The sequence below is a fragment of the Aulonocara sp. 'chitande type north' Nkhata Bay genome, linkage group LG14 (genome assembly GCF_057382095.1).
Source record: "Aulonocara sp. 'chitande type north' Nkhata Bay isolate Kocher_YH1m ecotype deep benthic linkage group LG14, A_spYH_male_GT1.1, whole genome shotgun sequence".
In the NCBI taxonomy this organism is placed as follows: Eukaryota; Metazoa; Chordata; class Actinopteri; order Cichliformes; family Cichlidae; genus Aulonocara; species Aulonocara sp. 'chitande type north' Nkhata Bay.
This window is the reverse complement of record NC_141357.1, coordinates 27,318,902-27,333,521: the sequence shown is the minus strand read 5'-3', so window position 1 is coordinate 27,333,521 and position 14,620 is coordinate 27,318,902. Positions and strand designations below refer to the sequence as shown.

General features: G+C 42.0%; 1 protein-coding gene across 3 annotated transcripts in view; it reads left to right on the top strand.

The window, feature by feature from the left end:
- The window catches only part of LOC147314805 (roundabout homolog 2), a 106,552-nt gene that overhangs the window by 90,791 nt on the left and 1,141 nt on the right, over positions 1 to 14,620 (top strand). For 2 of the 3 annotated variants that reach the window (XM_086261843.1, XM_086261845.1), the window contains exons 15-25: positions 1,913 to 2,031; positions 2,923 to 3,100; positions 4,345 to 4,563; positions 5,511 to 5,553; positions 5,648 to 5,784; positions 5,867 to 6,154; positions 8,760 to 8,898; positions 10,714 to 11,036; positions 11,237 to 11,353; positions 12,752 to 12,898; positions 13,217 to 13,353. In XM_086261843.1, the coding sequence (XP_086117969.1) occupies positions 1,913 to 2,031; positions 2,923 to 3,100; positions 4,345 to 4,563; positions 5,511 to 5,553; positions 5,648 to 5,784; positions 5,867 to 6,154; positions 8,760 to 8,898; positions 10,714 to 11,036; positions 11,237 to 11,353; positions 12,752 to 12,898; positions 13,217 to 13,353 (1,847 nt within the window). Of the gene's footprint in view, positions 1 to 1,912; positions 2,032 to 2,922; positions 3,101 to 4,344; positions 4,564 to 5,510; positions 5,554 to 5,647; positions 5,785 to 5,866; positions 6,155 to 8,759; positions 8,899 to 10,713; positions 11,037 to 11,236; positions 11,354 to 12,751; positions 12,899 to 13,216; positions 13,354 to 14,620 lie in introns of those variants that run through there. The other variant, XM_086261844.1, reaches the window with a different exon arrangement.

Below are 14,620 nucleotides of genomic sequence, written 5' to 3'. Positions count from 1 at the left end.
TAAATAAGTAATTAAGGATTATTTTCTTTCAGGTTTTTCTAGTTTCTATAAATTATATCTGTTATTTAGTATTTAGTATTTATTTATTTATTGTCATTGTCAAGAACAATGAAATTGCGTTTGGGGCTTCCATACAACCCAAAAAAAAGAAGAAAATAATAAATACCCCTTAAAACCCAAGTGTACATATTTAACCCAGTGTGACTCCAATGCAATAAGACAATCCTTAGCAATAATGTTCGTAGAAATTCAGACAAAGACCTGAGAAACATGACAAAATACAACAATGCAACCCATTCAATATTATTGTACTGTGAGATATGATATCAGATATGATAGTTATCTATTTAAGAAAGGGGGGGGGGGGCAGGAGGGGGAAGAGAATAAAGATATGATGCACCAATGCAGACCAGTTCATTGCTATTAAGAAGTTGGATATGGTTATTGTCCGTGAGAGGGGGGCAGAGAGTTCAGGAGCCTCACAGCCTGTGGATACAGGCTGTTGGCCAGTCTGGATGTTCTGGCCTGTATAGACCTGTACCTTCTCCCTGAGGGCAGCAGATGGAAAAGGTGGCGCGCAGGGTGATGTTGGTCCCGCAGGATACTGTGCACCCTCCTCAGACAGCGAGTGGGGAAGATATTACTGATCTCTGGCAGACTTGTTCCAATAATTCTGCCAGCTTCTTTCACCACCCGCTGGAGTGCTTGCTGATCGGCCTTGGTGCAGCTGGGGAACCACACTAGAAATCCATACGTCAGAACGCTGCTGATGGCACAGTTGTAGAAGTTCAACATCAGAGATCTGGGAATGTGTGCGCTCCGCAGTCTCCTCAGGTAGTAGAGGCGCTGTTGGGCCTTCCGTACAACTGAGGTGATATGGTTGCCCCAGGACAGGTCCTCGGTCACAGTTACCCCCAAGAATTTAAAACTGCTCACCCTCTCCACCGCCTCACTGCCAATGAAGAGAGGCAGATGGTTGTTATGGCCCCTCTTCCGGAAATCTACAATGATCTCCTTGGTCTTTTTGGTGTTTAAGACCAAGTTATTGTCGTGGCACCATGACTCTAGTTGTTGCACCTCTGTCCTATAGTTTGTCTCATCATTGTTGGATATAAGTCCGAGCACTGTAGTGTCATCTGCAAACTTAACAATGAGATTGGACGCGCAGGAGGAAATACAGTCATGGGTGAAGAGAGTGTATAGCAGAGGGCTCAGAACACACCCCTGAGGGGCACCGGTGTTGACCACAAGGGTGGAAGAGGTGTTCTTACCCACTCTGACACTCTGTCTACGGTTAGTGAGGAAGTCCACAATCCAGTTGCACAGAGAGGAGTTAAGTCCCAGTTGGTGGAGTTTGGGACGGAGTTTGTATGGCCGGATGGTATTAAAAGCCGAGCTGTAGTCTACAAAGAGGAGCCGTGCATAGGTGTTCCTGTGTTCCAAGTGCTTCAGTAATGTGTGCAGCACTGTGGCGATCGCATCCTCGGTTGACCGGTTCTCCCTGTATGCAAACTGGTGCGAGTCCAGGGATGGTGGAAAAGCAGCTCTGATGTGTTTAATGACCAGTCTCTCCAGGCATTTGGCGGGAATGGGGGTGAGTGCCACAGGTCTGAAATCGTTCAGACATGTGACATTTGACTGTTTTGGGATGGGAACGATGGTTGCTGCTTTGAAACAGGATGGTACCAGTGAACAGGACAACGAGGTGTTATATATAGAGGTGAAGACGTCCGCCAGGTCCGCAGCACAGTCTTTTAGCACCCGGCCCAGCACTCCATCCAGCCCGGCCGCCTTCCTGGTGTTTGCAGGAAATTGTGCAGGAATTATGGACCTGTAAACACAGTCTTATCACAGCTCTGGTATGTATTAATAACTATAGTAACATCTCATTTTTTCTTATCTCTGTTTGCAGTTTTGTGTGCCCCTCCACAGGCTGTATCAGTGGTGCAGCTCACCAACAGCACCAGTATCAGCGTGTCCTGGGAGCCGCCGCCTCATAATATTCAGAGCGGCATAATTAGAGAGTACAAGGTGAGGCCGCATTTTACTGTTTGTCTTCTTCTCTGGTGTTTATTTCTGTTGTTAAGCTCGTCAGTAAAGCAAATTGTTCTTTCGATTTGCATCTGTGTGCAGGCATTACTCAGTGTTTCCTAGGTTTGGTTGTTTAGATGCTTGTGAAAAACACAGATTTTAATGAACAATTAGTAATTAGTCATTGCCTTTTATGTGTTGCCAGTACTTGCGATGCTGCTCGGTTTTGTGTCATCAGATTCTCGGCTGAACAGTCACCATCCCTCTCATCTGTTAGCTCTGTGAAAAAAAACAGAGTTCTCATTATCTGTCTCTTAGAATGAGCGCAACACTGATTACTAATCATCAGGCTGCTTATGCAGAGCGTGGAAAAAAACATCAAAATAGAACATGGAGTACTATTGTTTTGATTCCCTCTCGCTGTCTTGTGTCTACACGTAGACAGTTATGAGTCTGATCATGAGAATCCATATTCTTCTGAATGTGTGATGGATCATCAGCCAAAGGCAGGGATCATATTTAATCCCCTTAAATATTTCAATTTCTCAGAAATACACCCAATATTTTGTTCAAGCCCTCAAAGGCTGACGTAAGAAAATATTGCACAGTATTACCTGACACATTTTCATTGTAACTCCCAGTGTATTCATCACAAATGCTCTATAGGAGATTTAGAATAAATAAAAGGTTTACTCAGTGTTGATGAATGTGGACAGGTGTGGGGATTATGGCAGAGGTGGTGCGAAGTCTTGGAAGGGAAGATTTTACATACTAAGCACTCCTTGTACCTGTTGCTTATATCCTATGGATAGTAGTCTTGTACCATTGTAGAGCAACTTTCATGTGCGAGTTGCCTAAATTGTGAGGACCTTAAACTTTGGTGTCACACAGGTCTGGTGTCTGGGCAGCGGCGTTGAGCAGGAGAACCAAATAAACCGAACCGTGGATGGAGCAGTCCTGTCCATCCTGCTGACGGGCCTGCTGCCTGAAGTCCGTTACACCGTGATGGTGGCTGCTGTCACCAGCCTGGGTGTGGGCGCTCAGAGTCCGCCTGTCAGCCTGCTTCTCAGTGAGTCAGTCAAACTGTTACAGTTACTACACACGCCGAAATATGCCAAGACGCACTCTGCAAGCTGACTTTACCACATGTAAAATGTGTATGTGGAGAGTTGACTGCGCTGCATGAATACGATTAAAGCTGGTGCATCACCAACACTAACTTTTGCAGGTGTTTGTCACGAATTTGAGTCAGTAGTTGTGATTGCATAATAAGTTTGCCATTTATTTTGTTTAGTTTTGTGTCTCTGTGGCTCTGCTTTTTAATTTACTTGGCTATATTAGTCACATAGTCAGAGAAGATGTGTTGCTTCCAAAGAACATGTTTTGCTTCCAGTGTTTCCTGAAATGTTTTTCTTTTACTTGTAACCCTTTTACAGAAAACATGGGAAACTTACCTATTTGAGTTATTGATGAAAGTTAGGTGAGATCTTCTCACTTCTTCTGTTGGATCTAACTTGGCTTATCAAAAAGTCTAAAAACACCAAAGGTGGAAAAACTAGCATGTCTTCTATGTCTTGTTTAATCCGTACCAACACAAGTTACAGTTTTATGATACAGTCAAACTAGGGAAAGATAATTTACAACCCTAAAATAATTGCAACCATGTGTAGTGAACTTGGGACTCTCCACCAGAGCAACAGATTTTAAGCCCTATGGGAGTGTCCGACAAGAGGGTCATGGACCCCCTATTGATCCTCTACCTAATCACACGAGCCAAGGTGTTAAAACAGGTGTGGGTCACAGACAGCCAAGGTTTCGGGTGAATCCACTGTGAAACCTGGCCCCACCCTATTTCCTGAGGTCAAATGGCCCAGGATGTGAGTGGGCGTTAAGGCATCTGGGAAAGGATCTCAAAACTGGATTATAGATGGCAGACTAATTATATATGGCTAAGATAAACTGCTTGTAAGTTGTAACTTTCCACCTGTTGTTCCTTTGGGGCGTCTCCGGCACATCTCCTAATGCGTGTCTGTGCAGGCAGGAAGTATGTCCACAAATAAAATCAATATAACTTCCTTCACGTTTAACCAGTTTTCAAGTGCTTTAATGCCCCAATTTGATCCTAATCCCCTCGACTGTGCTGGCCCATTAAAAGAAGAATTTACTCAGTTTACTATTTAATCACCCTGAATGATATGTGAGGAAACAAAACCATTTAAAAAGCTTGTTTTTTTTCTACTCTGAAGTGACTGACAGCTCTCTGCTTTGGCTGTGTATCATGTGGCTCCATTAACTGGATCGCTTCTCTTTCAGCTCCCCCGCTTGAGAAGACTTCAACGACCGTGACTAAGGGCGATGACCTCAGCATAGCAGAGCAGATCACAAGCGTCATCCGCCAGCCAGCCTTCATCGCTGGGCTGGGTGTGGCTGCGTGGTTGGTGCTGATGGGCTTCAGCGGGTGGCTATACTGTCGCCACCGAAGGAGGAAGCAGCTGGGACACTATACCACATCCTTCGCATACACCCCAGCAGGTGAGGGGGGGAGGAGGGATTAACTATGACTTACTTACCTGCTTTAGGTAGAGAAAAAAAGTAAAAAGCAGGAGAGGTTATCGTCACAGGACTCGAGATGATTTGATGAACCCTGTCACAGACGACTCATTATGTAACGGAGACATAAAAGAGAAAAAAAGACGCAAACCATCAGATTTTGTTTTCATCCAATGACAGTGACAAAGTTCTTAATAGACCTCCGGGGATATCTGGAGCAGTGATGAATGTTTTCAATTTTAGTTTGTACTTTGCAAAGCGATGCCTGCACTTTAATCGCATATTCAGTTAATTAAAATATATTTATTCCCACTGGGTAGTCTTCCTGGCAGGAGCAAAGGGAAAAAAAGAAAAAAAAACCCCTCAAGAGACACTCTGAAGCATATGTAAAAAGCTCAGCGCACACTTTACTTGATGCCCTTTGGCTCAGAAGCACACAGCACATCAGTTCTCAGTTCTTGTCTGACTTTGAGATGTATTTGCTCAATAATGGCTCAAGGCCTTAGGAGCAAATATGCAATTTAATTTTCGCATTAATATTTCATAATGTTGCATGTATGTCTTTCACTTTATGGTATGGATTTCTTTATTTAATTAAAAATGGATTTTAACCATCCCTAACTCCAGATACAGCAGCAGAAAAATGACATCTGCATTTTTATGTATTGCAGGCATACGCTATATAGATCTGCTGTGTTCCTCTTGGTGTATGTAGGTCAACAGTGCACCCTCATAAAATATCAATTCAAATCTGCTTTCTTAAACCCCCGTGCGGGATAAACTGTTTATTTGGTTATGGAGCATGATAATTCGGTCCAAAACATCTTTATCTTTCAGTGGCTCTTTGGGAAAAAAGGGGCTTAAAGCAAAAGCTTTATCTTCTTTGCTGTTTTCCAAATTTATAACTTTGCTCTTTTTTCCTCTTGCAGTTGGCTTCGCTCACAGTGAGGGATCAGGAATCATTAATGGAGGGTAAACTCTACGTTATGATTTGATTCATCAGATGATTAGTGTCACTGTGTGTTTCATAGAAGCAGTATTGATATAATCTCATCTTTCTTCCCAGGCCTGGCTTGTTGGGATCAAATATGGGCAACTACCCCTGGCTGGCAGACTCTTGGCCCACTCCAAACCTGACTCACAACAGCAAAGACTCGGTCAACTGCTGCTCTGGCAAACTGGATTCAGAGAGATATTACAACAGTAAGAGCTCTCTGATGTGAAATGCTAGAGTGCTGAATAAAAGATTGTCCTTGTTAATGTAACATAGTCATTTGCTGTGCAGCTGTTGGGATCATAAACTACCCAAACCAGTCAGAGAAGCACAGCGCGGCGTCCAACGACAGTCCCATCTACAGCACCATCAACACAACGGCTGAAGACGACCTCCTGGCGTACTACGACACCTACTCGAGCACGTCCTACAACCAGGGTCCAGACCCGTACAGCAGCAACCCAATACTGTCAAATAGTGGGTTTGGAGGTCTGGAGCAGGACCTGGATCATTGGACCATAAAGTCTGGTCACTCTGGATCTGAATACGCCAAGCTTCAGTACAGCAAGAAGAGCAACGGTGAGAATTTTGTGGAAGCGGAAAAGATCTAAAAATGTATCTTTGGACAGCTTAACTGGAAATGTCTGTCTGGCTCTTTATACGCAGTCATGAGAAAAATAATTTTCTGTAGTTGTGGTTATGGCATCATTATGCTTCTTGAAAATCTGTTTAGACGGTTAATGACCATTTGAAAATCACACATTCATTTAATTTTGCGGGAAAGAAAACACCTGTTCTGTTATTCAAAATGGATCATTTGTAACCACCTTAACCTTTTTAAGATGTTTTAATTACGAGATTGCACAGTAATGAGATCTTTTCTTGGACGATATAGAACGACATGATTACACGGGAAGGTCTGCATTCATCTTTTTTCATTTTCTGAACGCACTGCAGTTCCATAGTAATAAGTTAACTTCATAAAACTGTGTAGACTTGTGATTACGTGTAACAATCTGAGACGTTGCTTGTGTAATTACATTTATTAGAGCACTGCAACCTTAAAAAGGAAATATTAGTGAGCTGCCTTTTTTTTCTGTAGCTTGACATTGGCCAATAGTGCTTTGTTTTATAGATAGTTTATATGGCTGCCATAGTGCAATGTTTTCATCTCTTTTCTTATATGCAAGTGTTGTAACCACCTACAACACGTATACTTCCACCCACATGTGAAAGCTTGGGCAGCTTCATTAACTCACATATGATATATACAGGGAGTGCAGAATTATTAGGCAAATGAGTATTTTGTCCACATCATCCTCTTCATGCATGTTGTCTTACTCCAAGCTGTATAGGCTCGAAAGCCTACTACCAATTAAGCATATTAGGTGATGTGCATCTCTGTAATGAGAAGGGGTGTGGTCTAATGACATCAACACCCTATATCAGGTGTGCATAATTATTAGGCAACGTCCTTTCCTTTGACAAAATGGGTCAAAAGAAGGACTTGACAGGCTCAGAAAAGTCAAAAATAGTGAGATATCTTGCAGAGGGATGCAGCAGTCTCAAAATTGCAAAGCTTCTGAAGCGTGATCATCGAACAATCAAGCGTTTCATTCAAAATAGTCAACAGGGTCACAAGAAGCGTGTGGAAAAACCAAGGCGCAAAATAACTGCCCATGAACTGAGAAAAGTCAAGCGTGCAGCTGCCAAGATGCCACTTGCCACCAGTTTGGCCATATTTCAGAGCTGCAACATCACTGGAGTGCCCAAAAGCACAAGGTGTGCAATACTCAGAGACATGGCCAAGGTAAGAAAGGCTGAAAGACGACCACCACTGAACAAGACACACAAGCTGAAACGTCAAGACTGGGCCAAGAAATATCTCAAGACTGGTTTTTCTAAGGTTTTATGGACTGATGAAATGAGAGTGAGTCTTGATGGGCCAGATGGATGGGCCCGTGGCTGGATTGGTAAAGGGCAGAGAGCTCCAGTCCGACTCAGACGCCAGCAAGGTGGAGGTGGAGTACTGGTTTGGGCTGGTATCATCAAAGATGAGCTTGTGGGGCCTTTTCGGGTTGAGGATGGAGTCAAGCTCAACTCCCAGTCCTACTGCCAGTTTCTGGAAGACACCTTCTTCAAGCAGTGGTACAGGAAGAAGTCTGCATCCTTCAAGAAAAACATGATTTTCATGCAGGACAATGCTCCATCACACGCGTCCAAGTACTCCACAGCGTGGCTGGCAAGAAAGGGTATAAAAGAAGAAAAACTAATGACATGGCCTCCTTGTTCACCTGATCTGAACCCCATTGAGAACCTGTGGTCCATCATCAAATGTGAGATTTACAAGGAGGGAAAACAGTACACCTCTCTGAACAGTGTCTGGGAGGCTGTGGTTGCTGCTGCACGCAATGTTGATGGTGAACAGATCAAAACACTGACAGAATCCATGGATGGCAGGCTTTTGAGTGTCCTTGCAAAGAAAGGTGGCTATATTGGTCGCTGATTTGTTTTTGTTTTGTTTTTGAAGTCAGAAATGTGTATTTGTGAATGTGGAGATGTTATATTGGTTTCACTGGTAAAAATAAATAATTGAAATGGGTATATATTTGTTTTTTGTTAAGTTGCCTAATAATTATGCACAGTAATAGTCACCTGCACACACAGATATCCCCCTAAAATAGCTAAAACTAAAAACAAACTAAAAACGACTTCCAAAAACATTCAGCTTTGATATTAATGAGTTTTTTGGGTTCATTGAGAACATGGTTGTTGTTCAATAATAAAATTATTCCTCAAAAATACAACTTGCCTAATAATTCTGCACTCCCTGTACTTAAATGCCCTTTTATATCCAATATCCTGGGCTTTGAATTGGCTTATTGAAAGGTGCTTTGTGAATAAGCCTGCCATGCTCTGAAACTTTGAAACATACTGTGTGAATGGAAAGGTATGCGGAGGTTAAGTGCTTCATTCCTTTTGATATCCAGTGATTCTACAGAAGCTTAAGGTGCCCTTGAAGATATAAAATGGTCAGTAAAAGGAAAATTCTTTGAGGCGCTAACAGCTGTGGACACAGAAAGGACGTATTTAAAAACCTTTACTTAGCAAGCAGTTTGAGCTTTAGTGTGGAAACGAGTAACACAACGATTATGGCTCACACATTGTTTGGGGTTTTTTTTAGACAAACTGGTAAAGCAGAGGTCTACTGGGACATCATCCAAGTCAGGTCCTCTCACCTGGGTGGATGTCTTGTCTCTACCTCTTCCCACCAATAAAGATGGACACCATACAAAAACACACAAAGAAGATGAGCAGCACAGGTGAGACAAATCACTGCACTGTTAAATGTCAGGTTGTTGTTAAGGCCACTTCTTTACCCCCCTCCAAGAACAGTGGCATTTATTTTTGTGTGATCAGTCAGTTTATTTTTAGCATGGAGGCCTCTGCCTTCACCTATATGACAGAGGCAGTTAAGGCAGATGGATATCAAAACTGCCCTAGAACTGTGCTGTGACTGCCAAGCAAAACTTGAGTGAAGTTTGGAGTCTGGGGAGTTTTCACATTAACAGCTGTGTCTGCGGGCAGTGAGTAGATCGTGCTTTGGGGCTGCAGAAGGGAGCGTCCACTCTAACTAGTTCTGACAGATTAGATTGCGGACATATCGGAGGGCTGGTCTGACTGTGCCGTGTCTTTCCTAACGACATTAGCCACCATCTGACAGGGTGGATTAGTACTTTGCCTTTTCAATGACACATCGTTCATTAAATTAGCCCTGACGGCATTGAAGTGACAACAGAAATTATGGAGGTGGCTCTGGTCTTCGGGAATGCTACACTGGTTCCCTTTTCCCACAAGGACTTGAAATTAGGTTATTATTTTTTTAATATATATTATTATTGAAGGGTCTTTAAGTTGCAGTATAAAGCGCCTTGAGGTGACTGTTGTTGTGATTTGGTGCTATATAAATAAAACTGAATTGATTTGAATATTTTTTATATATATAGTGGTGTTAGTGGTATTTCTGTGCACAGTTATTGGAAGTATCTCAACACCAGATGTTTGTTTTGACATGTTACAAGCTTGTGTGTTCTAGCAGCTTGACATTTGTGTGTTTTAGTTTGCAGATTATCACAAAATCCTCATAGACGGAAAAATCAACAAGTAAACGCACGCATCTGTAGTAGCTGTAAGCGCAAAACACTAATTATATGTTTAAAGTCTAAAATCTTGGCTCATTTCAGCTTCTTTTCTCAACATGCTGGTCTGTGAAGCCTCTGCTATGAGGAAAAAAGTAAACAGTGAATTTAAAAAAAAATGTTGTTTTCCATAATTTGTTCAGTTTCTAACGATCCCACTTCAACAAAAGTAAGGCTGGCATTAAGTTCTAAATGAGCTGATATTTTACTTATAAGTTCAAACATACCGAATGTTTGAACTTAGTTGTCTGTGTGAATAAAATGCAGGTTCATGGGAGTAAAAAAACATTACATTGCTTTTGTTTTTCTGTCGCCACAGCAGGTAGCTTTACATCTCTGATTGTTTAATACTGTGCGGTACTTTGTAAAAGTCTTGAGTCACCCTTCCTTTCTAAAGTGCTGGCTTTCTGGAGGGTTTTCAAAGGTTTTTGGTTTTTTACCGTGGCGTGTTTCAGACTACTCCTTGTACCTGACCACTTTCAAAGCAACGTTTTTTGGTTGCTTGGTGCTTGCCACAACTCAAACGAGAACTTGAATGGACTAATGAACCCAAAGAAGAGAGGCACAACAGTGAGTGTCTACAGCCATCTTTAAAACATGGTGGACACTCTGTCATGGGTTGGAGCATTCCAGCCAGTGGTGTTGGAGATATTGTCAAAATTGATGGAATTATGAACACAGAAAATTATCATCAGCCTTTTATCAACCATCTAATACCATCCTGGCAAATTATAAAGAGATAAAGGGTGGCTCAAGACTTTTGCACAAAACCGTATGATACTTAAAATATTCAGTAAAACATGATTAGTTTAAACTGATGACACGGATTGGTGGTTAGTTCAGCCATTCACTCACATCTGGACTGTTGTTTATAAGCTAGTTTTTATATGTGGTAATTTCCTCAAAGATGCACACTCACTGCCTTCTCTTGTCCCTTAGCTCTGAGGAGGAGGACGATGACTGGTGTCCTCCTCTGCCAGCCAGAACCTACCTGATGGACACTTCCAGGGAGGAACTCCCCAGCCTGCCCTCTAAACCAGATGAGCTGTCCTACACTGCAACTTTGACATCTCCCCACCAGCAAGATGCATCCAAGCCTAATGACAGTCCACGGCTGCAGCATTTTGACCTCTTGGCACGTCACCACTTGGTCTCCCAGTCTAACCCCGATCTGTTTACCAACATGAAGGCCCAGGATGGCAGTGAGGTATACCGCACTAGCCAGTGGGTAGATGATTTCAAGGGGGAAAGCCTTGGTAAAGGTCAGTTTGAATTCAGCTTAATGCTTCACAGCATCCACACACAACCACATAGTGTCATGTATAATTTAGTTTATGATGTAACTAAACGGAGAGAATTTGTACACGAAAATCATGTTGCATTTATTCAGAGTGGCGCTCAGCGTTTCTTAGTTTTCCCTGTTCGTGTTCCTGAGGATGACATCAGTGTTCTTTCCCGTCAGGACAATTTCCTGTTACAGCTGCAGAGTCGAGCCCCACAGCCCCGGCGCACAGATCCAAGAGTAAGAAGAAAACGCCCAAGGATGGACCAAACAAGAGAGATCTGCAGAGTGAAGCAGGTATGATGTGCTCCACCGCATGCTTCTAATTTCTGTTTTAGGCTGAATGAGGCATATTAACCACTCTGGCAGCTTGGCTCTCTGGAGTGCTCTGTTAGAGTGTTCGGTCACCAATTAAGACTGTGTATAAAAATGATTGTAGCCTCCAGATCTGAAAAGAGAAGCCAGTGAGGAAGTGGCTCAAATGTGAATTCTTTCTAGTGGCCAGCAGGGGGCGAGTCTCACAGGTTCAAAAAGAAGTCTGATTTTAGAGAACGGAAGTTGGTAACCTGTGGTTTACGAGCCTCATGCGGCTCTTTAGCCCTTCAGCTGCTGTTCCCACAAGCTTTGAAAAATAATTATGTAAAAAAAAAATTAATTTGGGGCTAAAATGGCTCTTTTGGCTCTTTTGCTGCTGAAGGTTGACGAGCTATATAGAAGTCCAAAGAACAGGGTACACTTAATTTATGGCCTCTGTATACATCTTTCTAAAGAGTTTATAGTCTTTAATGCAACGTGATGCCTTTGCCTACTGAACTTCAGCCTTTCAAATGTAAGTTCACAAATCAATTTGTGATGTTTTGTAGTTAACTGACTTAAATATCTCAACAGCTGCTGGCTGGACTGCCAAATTGACTTTGTTTGATTTTTTCCTGACCTTCATTTTCCCCAGAGACTGGATTCTAATTGCTTTGGTGAATATAAGGCACCATAGTCTATTCAGTTTTATAAGTTATCTAACTTATCACACCTTACAGTTAATTAACAAATATCATTATGCTAATATACTGCTTTAAGACTTTCAATACCTCGAACATTATACTTGGCGACCCCTCGGAAGGTCATCATTATTATTGTGAGCATAACAGCATTCTGGTGTTAGCACTTATCCCAGTAAAGCACCCCAGAGTGGCTAGCATGGCAGCAGACTTCATAATCAAGTGCAAGAATTCACTTTGGATTATTTCTGTTCTTTCTGATATTTGTAAATGTTTAGTAAAGCTTATTTATAAAGTAGTAACTTTTTGGCAAATATGATCGTTAATTTACTCCCTGAGAGTTTTAAATAATGCATTCTCTTCTGTGAATTTGGCTAATAGCACCATGTAAAATCGCCATTTGTAGTTAACTAATTTAACAAACAAGATATAATCAGTTAGCCTTAGAGGCACTGCTGCTGCTGCTTTAGAGCAGCACTAAGTTAACCATTCCCTACTGTTTCCAGTCTTTGTGCAAAGATTACTGTGTGCACTACTATGTTTAGCTTCATATATAATAAACAGACAGTGGTATCCTCTCATCTAACTCTTGGCAAGAAAGCAATTAAGCGTCTTTTCCCCAAAATGTCAAACTATTTCTTTAAAGTCAAAATACTCTGTTTATTTATTTTTTTAATCATCAATTATCAATCATGCGCAGAGCTCCCCCCTCCACCGGCTCCTCTCCGCACAGATGACTCCCTGCAGCTCTTGGCTGATGTGTTGAGCCGCAGTCGAGCAGACAAAGAGGGGAGTGACTCACCCACTCTACAGAAGAGGAGAGGATCTACAAAGTGGTTATCGCAGGGTAAGCACATAATGCAGCATCCTGGAGCATCATTCAGCAAAAAGATAAAAGAGCAACATCTGTCTTTGCATCGCATGCCGCCTAGCTTCAACAGCTGGACCTCAACTGATATGTATTAATGTTATTGTGATGCTCCATGCAAATCCCTTTGGGCTGAGAAAGAAACAACTGCCACCGAATGTTTGCACACTTATCATCCCATAGTCAAGCAGCCTTGCTTTTAGTAGCAGGGGGTCTATTTGCACTGTGCTCCATCACTCTGGGTTTAACCTATATAAATACAGCTGTGACTTTGAGTTATCTGTTTGTCATCTGCAGATGAGAATGTAATCCCGTACGGACAGTCAAGCATCGTGCCCAACGTCCAGACGTCAAACTACGGGTCCCTTGGTGGAGGAGTGTTTCAGCAACCATCTAGTGCTGGTCTTAGGAGAAATGAGGTACACTGGGGCTGAAACCACTGAACAGACATAGCCTTTATAATGTGGTGCACAGTCCGTTCAACAGCAACCTGAGGGCAGGCTGAGACAGTGAATGGCAAAAGTTTACTGCAGGTTTTAGAGGAGAGATACAAATAGTTATCTAAAACTCAAAAAAGTACTGCAGTTTCTCAGGAAAATCTCTGAATCCAAAGTAGAAGTATATATCTATAAATGTGGTGATTTTTAAACAACCTAAAAAAGACCTACAGACAGGTGAATAGATACAGTTGAAATAATTCTATGCTTTACCAATGAGTATGCAACGCACTCATTCCCTGAAATCTGTCTTTTTCTAATTAAAGTCGCTATCTTTAGGCTTAAAAGTTTAGCCTGTTTGTTGTTTGCTCAGTCACAGCCCTAGAGACTGCGTGACTGAGCTCTGACAGCCACAGGTCACTAGGGAAAAAACCTCTCTGTGATTGCTCCCGTAGTTTGCATAGCTAACTAACTGTGAACAGCATGACACAAACTAAAAATGCAGAATGTTTGCCTTCAAAGTTACAGTTGCACTTTTTTTTAAAACATCGTGGTTGCATAGACAGAATAAAAGATGGATGTGGCTCCAGTGATGTCATCCTTGAGATTATCGTTTTTACCGATGTGACAAAGAGGAGTAGTCTGGCTGTGAAACTGCTTGCTCATTGGGTCAAACACAAGTTTCTTTCCAGTTTCACTGCCACTCAGTGTGCAGACGTGTGACTGTCTGCTAGCTACTAAAGAAATTACAAGAAGGTTTTTGGTTGCGGCTAATTTCACTTTGTGACTGCCAGCAATCACTGGCCAACAGAAATGAATCAGGGGACACACATTTTTCCCAAACGACCAAGAGGTTTGCCAACTGGTCTCTAGTCCTGTGTGAGTGAGGCCTTAATTGTAAGGAGTGTGGTGAAGTTGAAGTGCCCAAATATAATCCTCTTACTTTCTAGCCATCCCCCTGCCTGGTATGTCCACAATCACTTTTCAAATCTCATTTTCGGAGCATGATTTGGTGCCTGTTATTGAGATATGATTCAATATATCTGGTGTATATTTTTTTTTCAGCGTCTTTGGGAATAAAATGTAATATAGTTGGGAACATTTAAGAAATACATCTAAAAAAAACACAATGTCATCTGAGTTATTGTTTTTGGGATTCCTCAAAGTATATTAATTTTAGCAATTTGTCTTTTTTAAACAGTTTTTTAAAGAATGAGCAGTTTTCATGCACTACCCACTAAACAACTGCAGATAAAGTATCATA